This window comes from Archocentrus centrarchus, unplaced genomic scaffold, assembly GCF_007364275.1.
Source record: "Archocentrus centrarchus isolate MPI-CPG fArcCen1 unplaced genomic scaffold, fArcCen1 scaffold_37_ctg1, whole genome shotgun sequence".
NCBI classification, from domain to species: Eukaryota; Metazoa; Chordata; class Actinopteri; order Cichliformes; family Cichlidae; genus Archocentrus; species Archocentrus centrarchus.
Window position 1 is genome coordinate 2,976,553 of NW_022060264.1, and position 6,165 is coordinate 2,982,717.

General features: G+C 38.2%; 1 protein-coding gene across 1 annotated transcript; it reads left to right on the plus strand.

The window, feature by feature from the left end:
• Window positions 1–3,793: 3,793 nt before the first annotated feature.
• On the plus strand, window positions 3,794–5,807 carry LOC115776773 (uncharacterized). The gene is made up of 4 exons (XM_030724544.1): window positions 3,794–4,182; window positions 4,266–4,421; window positions 4,586–4,678; window positions 5,190–5,807. The coding sequence occupies exons 1-4, from the start codon at window positions 4,081–4,083 to the stop codon at window positions 5,511–5,513; spliced, it is 675 nt and encodes a 224-aa protein (XP_030580404.1). The 5' UTR covers window positions 3,794–4,080; the 3' UTR covers window positions 5,514–5,807.
• The last annotated feature ends 358 nt before the right edge of the window (window positions 5,808–6,165 follow it).

Below are 6,165 nucleotides of genomic sequence, written 5' to 3' on the forward strand. Positions count from 1 at the left end.
AGATAAGGCTTTGCTTTTCATTTTGGTGGTTAGTTATGTAAAGTCTAAAAACAAACCATTTTGTGACCTAAATTTAAAACAAGCAGGCTCAAAGCAATTGGTGAAAAATCTCCTTGCAGTGTTATTTTTGAAAAAAATGTTACGACCAATACTCATTTCTTTTTTTTTCTTCTGTTTGCAGGTGTTTGAGAGGGTTTAGCAGCTGTGGGACTATCACATTTCAGAAGTAAATATCTTTTTACTTAGAGCTGTTTTGATTGAATACACTGCGTTGTAAAGATCAGAAGAGATGTGGGAATGTAAAGATTGTGGAGTTTCAGTGAATTCCAGGTCTCATTTACTGAAACATTACAAATTGCAGCACAGGCATTATGGTCGAAGTCAGCGTTACCCTTGCACTTATTTAAACTGTCCATGCAGTTTTAAGACATGGAATGCTCTTCTGATACATTTAAGTCGAATGCATGCAACACATTCTGGTCCAGATGAAGTTCAGTTGACCACCTTTTGTTGTAATTTGTGTGCATGTGCAGAGCTTTCTTCTGAGAGGGATTATTTTGCTCATGTAAATACACATTTAAAGAGGAATGAAACTGTGTGTTGTATGTTTTCTGGTTGTGATTTTCAGACAAATGTGTATGGAACCTTTAAGTCCCACAAAAACAGAAAGCACAACCCACATTCGTTAAGTGATTTTAAATTGGGTGTAGTTACAATCATGCAAAAAGATCAGGGGCCTGACATTGATATTGAAGACAGGCAAGATGAAGTTTCAGAGGTTGGAGATACACATTCAGACCCTAACCAAAGCCATGACTTGATTAGTACTATTGTGGAGAATTTAGCTGCAATGTTATTGAAACTGGAGCATTTTGTTCATGTTCCAGCCACAGCAATGGATCAGTTTTTAGAAGAGCTGCACTATCTGTTAACTTCTGCTTCTGCCCCTCTCTCTGAAAATAAGTTACAAGAAGTGTTTGAGAAACACAATCTTGTGGTTGAGAAGTCAGTCCTTAAAGACATTGCCAGTGTTAGTGCATTACACCCATTATACACAGCTATAAGGAAAGGGGGAGTCCTAAGCACTGCATATCAACGCAAGAAATTTTATAATGATCACTTCTGTGTTGTTGAACCTGTTGAATACATTCTTGAGGCAAAGGAGAGGAAGTCTTTTCAGTATGTTCCAATACTACAATCCCTTCAACAGCTTCTTGCTAGGAAAGACGTTGTTAACAATATCGTTGAAAACCACAAAGCACAGACAAACAGTGTATTGGATGGCAAACAGCTTTACACATCCTATGAGGATGGTGATCATTTCAAGGGAAACAGCTTCTTTTCAGATGAAGCTATAAAAATTTCACTAACTTTATATTTAGATGACTTTGAAATATGTAATCCACTTGGCACTTCACGGAGAAAACATAAGCTTTGTGCTGTGTACTGGATTTTGAGCAATTTATCCCCCGGCTCTCACTCAGCACTGTGCTCAATCTACTTGGCTGTGTTGTGCAAAAGTGATGATGTGAAGCATTTTGGATATGATAGAGTATTGTACCCTCTGTTGCATGACCTTTCAACTTTAGAACAAGATGGTGTTTTTGTTCCTCTGCTTGGGCAGTCAGTGAAAGGCACAATTCAAGCTGTGGTGGCAGATAACCTAGGAGCACATGGCATCGCAGGTTTTGTTGAGAGTTTCTCTGGAGAGTATTTCTGCCGATTTTGTTTGGGAAAAAGTTCAGACATACAGTCAAATGAGGTTAGGTCAGGTGTGTTTGAAAGGAGAAGTAAAGATGTCCATGAAACTCATCTTAATTATGCAACGGAAAATGGTACTAGCTTTTGTGGGGTTAAAAAACCATGTGCTTTTAGTAAGAGCCTTGAACATTTTCATGTTCTCTCTGGTTACCCCCCAGATGTCATGCATGACCTTTTTGAAGGTATTGTGCCAGTAGAGCTTGCACTGTGCTTAGACCTGCTGATAGCTAAGAAGTATGTAACACTGAAAAGTCGGAATGAGTCTATACTGCATTTCCCCTACAAGGGGGCTGATAAGACCAACAAGCCTCATGTAATCCCTGGTTCATTTGCAACCCGGAAAACAGTTGGTGGTAATGCTCATGAAAACTGGAGTTTGGTAAGATTGCTTCCATTTTTAATAGGACACATGATACCAGAGGATGAGCCTGCATGGCAGGTGCTCTTAGACCTTAAGGATATTGTTGAGCTTGTGGTTGCTCCAGTACACACTGAGGAATCTGTAGCTTATCTTGAGAGCAAGATCTCTGAACACAGGCAGAAGTACCAACAGCTCTTCCCACATGTTAAACTGCTACCAAAACACCATTATCTGGAGCATTACCCAGAAATGATTAAGTTGTTTGGTCCACTTGTAGTATTTTGGACTATGCGCTTTGAAGCAAAGCACAGCTTTTTTAAAAAGGTTGCACGACACACAAATTGCTTCAGAAACATTCCCCTTTCACTTGCAGTGAAACACCAGATCATGATTTCTTATCATTTGAAAAAAGCACCTAGTCTTGAAAAATCTGCACTTGATGTATCCAGTGTCTCAGTGGTTCCCCTAGATGTTTTGAGAGTGGAAATAGTTCAGGCTATCAGAGGGACATATCCTGACACAATTGAAGTTTATCTTACTAAGATGGTTACCAACAAGGGTTTGACCTTCAGAAAAGGTATGGTCCTTGTGCATGGATTTGCTGGTGGCCTCCCTGACTTTGGAGAAATACTGCAGATATGTGTTGTTCAGAAGAATTTGTGTTTCATAGCAAAACGACTTTGTGGATGGTACAGAGAACATTTCAGGGCTTTTGAGCTGACTGAATCACCAGCAAGGGATGTTGTCTTTGTTTTATTTGATGACTTAATTGATAAATATCCATTAGAAGAATATATGGTTGGTCCCCTTCGTATGGTGACTTTAAAAAGACATGTGCATGTGTAGGTAAGTTGAAAATCTTGAAAAGATGTTTTGGAAGTTTGACAAATACTGTACACTGTATTTTTAATTTAGAAAAAATGAGAACCAGTAAAAATATTACTATTTTATTTTATTTTATTTTTTTTACACTTCACAGGTTTATCAAAATGGCAGTGGTTTCTTCAGTCAGATTAAGAGTCATCCTTGGAGAAAACAACTCTCAGCGGGTGATTCTTCAGGATGGCATGCCGCATTCAATGAATGATCTTTTGGCTGAAGTTCAGAGACAGTGCAATTTGCCTGGAAGTTTTAGACTGCAGTTCATGGATCCTGAGTTTGACAATGAATTCATGAACCTTACCTCACCATCAGACCTTCAAGACAAATCTACTGTAAAGGTTATATTTTTACCAGAGTCTTCTTCTACACACGTTGCTCTGTGCCAGGATGGTAGCACGCCTTCATATGTTTTACACACTGGAAGCCTCTCTCCGGGGCTTTCTCCCTCGCTCTCCTCATCTGATACACTTATATTGTCAACTCCTGCATCTTCTGAGTCATCACTTGGGGCTTCATCAGAGTCAGTCAGCAGCTTGAAGTCTTCTCCATGGCCCCAAGTGTTTGTTGTGCCCAGGTTCTCTTATGATGCCGAACTCAAGTTGCAACAAGCCAATACAGTCTTCAAAGAAGAAGGAAAATTACTCAGCCCTGACCCAAAACTGAAATCTTCCATTTTAGATGGACTTGCAGAAGAAATTGTGAAGTACAAACTTTATCCAAAGGATTCAGACTTTGAAGAAGTGGCAAAAGCACTTATTAGAAAACACCCTTGCTTGAAAGAGCCAGGCTCAGTTACTGGTTGCAGTGGATGGAAAGTAAGCCTAAAATACAAACTTGGCAACTATAGAACAAAACTGAGGAATGTTGGCTGCGTGGAGGTCACTGTGAATTCACTCAAACAGAAACCGACAGGAAAGTCTAGCCCAGCATTTGGTGTAAAGAAACCACGAAAAGCGGAAGTGAACTACTGTCCCTCCTTTCCAAGTGGTGAAACAGCTGAGAGTCTTGAGAGAGTAAGAGCGGCCCTTCTTTCAGAAGTTAAAAGGAAGGACAATGACCAGACATTGAAAGCGCTAATGGATAAGACCTTTGCATTGAGAAGGCATGAGGTTATCCAGGAATCACCTGTGATAGCAGACTTCAAAACAAAATGGCCTGCTCTTTTTAGGACAAAAGAGGTAAGTGAATGCACATATCAAGTAAAGTATATTTGTCACACTCCCAAATCTTGTGTAATTTCTGTGCATCTGAATGTTTGTAGGTCAGCACAGAGTTTGAGCGGATTACAACAGACCCTCTGCTTTCACGGTTCTTTTCGAAGCTGGACCTGCATGCTGCAAAACTTCTGAAAGTGTTCACCAAAAGAGGAGGAGTCCAAGGACGAAAGATTATGCAACTTGTGACTGCCACGACACAGGTATTCATAGTTGCATTCAAATATAATTTAAGAAGTGCAGGTAAGAGACAATATAAACTGTGAATGGTGGAGGATAAATGAGCAGAAAAGCTCAAACGTAATAGTTTTGGGAGTGAGTATGGGAGGAAATCTATCTAAACATTGATTACTCTTCCCATCCTTAGAGTGACAACGTCGAAATGAAAAGAGAATCAGTCCTCAGAGCTCTGTGTCTGTACTTGAATGAAGATCCGGATGATCTTATTCATGAATACATGGTGAGTTTAGAATAGAATAGAATAGAATGCCTTTATTGTCATTATACAGGATGTACAATGAGATTGGAGGACCACTCCTGTTCAGTGCCATGCAACAGAAAATCAAACTCTCTAAAATAAAGATAAAAATATTATAATCTAGTAAGAAATATACAGAAAATAAACAATGTATAAAATATACAAAAAAATAGAATGTATAGTAATATATACATGCATTGGTGCATCTGTACATTGTAAGAAAAGTAAATATGTGTATACATATAATAATGAAGATGATGAATATTGCACTTGGTGAATGAATATTGCACTAGTGAATGAATACTGGATATTACACAATATAGGAATGTTAGATATTGTTCAGTATGAATTATCTAATATTGCACAGAGATGTGGGTGTTTCACAGTTACGGTGGGTGAGTGTGTGAGTTAAGTGTTGAATTACTGAAAATTCTTAAATGGGAATTTCTGTCCTATGAATTAGTGATTTCTGTTTTTACATTTTCCACTGTAGGTTTCTGATGTGGCTGCAAATCGACAGGAAATTGAGGAGACTGTCTTGGGAATCTATGCAACCAGAGCTCAGGGGGCTGAAGCTATGACCCTTCCTGTGGATGTTGGAGTGGTAATTGAAGGTGTAGTGGTTCTGGAAGACCTTGGCAGTGTGTCTCTTGCTTTTGCGTTGTTGTTTGGGTTAATTTATGCCTTAAACTTGAGTTACCCTCCCAAACTTAGATATACTTTTGAAGTTGTGCAGAAACTCCTTTTGGACCTCGATGCAAACAATCTATCACGCAAAGCTCAGGCTCTGAAAACAAAACTCTTCATTGAGTTGTAGGGATGATCTTTTGATGAAGCTATTGATTTTGGAAGTATTAAGCCTATGTGGCATGATGCTAATTACATGTTGCAGTTTCTGAACAAATCTTGAGATTACTGTTATATTTTTGCTGACAGATTTCAGATTTAAATATGAAAGTGTTTTTACTTAACTGTATGTTAAATTGTTAAATGTTTGCAAATTTGAAATCTGATTATTTTTGCACAATCAGAATGGAGCAGACACTGTCAGGCTTTATAGGTTTACATGTAAGTTACAGTACATGTTTAAATGTTTTTGAACTGTAGTCCTTAATGCTGAATTGTTCAAAGTTTTGAACAAGATTTTGGAATTAGTGCACATTCTGTAAGTACTGCTTTTACTCTATGCACAGTTGCACTTTGTAAACTTCATGGAATGTGTTCACTTTTACCTGCAGGTGATTTAAAAATGTCATTGTACTGGCATTTAAGTTTAAAGTATTGCACTTTTTGTTTAATTTTTCTAAATAAAGATTTTATGCAGTTGTTACACGTGTTCCGTTTCTCATCACCACCACACCATTAAGGCTTAACACATGCTTAACCTTTAATGTTATTTGAATTTAAAATGTTTGTGTTTCAGTAACGTAATTCAATTAGTTGGAACCACTGTCCACAATCACATTATG

Bases quoted from the DNA above. Each gene is read 5' to 3' on its own strand.
- LOC115776773 (XM_030724544.1), top strand. From the start codon at position 4,081: ATGGATAAGACCTTTGCATTGAGAAGGCATGAGGTTATCCAGGAATCA. The intron at 4,183-4,265 runs GTAAGTGAATGC...GAATGTTTGTAG, and splicing joins CTCTTTTTAGGACAAAAGAG to GTCAGCACAGAGTTTGAGCG. The intron at 4,679-5,189 runs GTGAGTTTAGAA...TTTCCACTGTAG, and splicing joins ATCTTATTCATGAATACATG to GTTTCTGATGTGGCTGCAAA.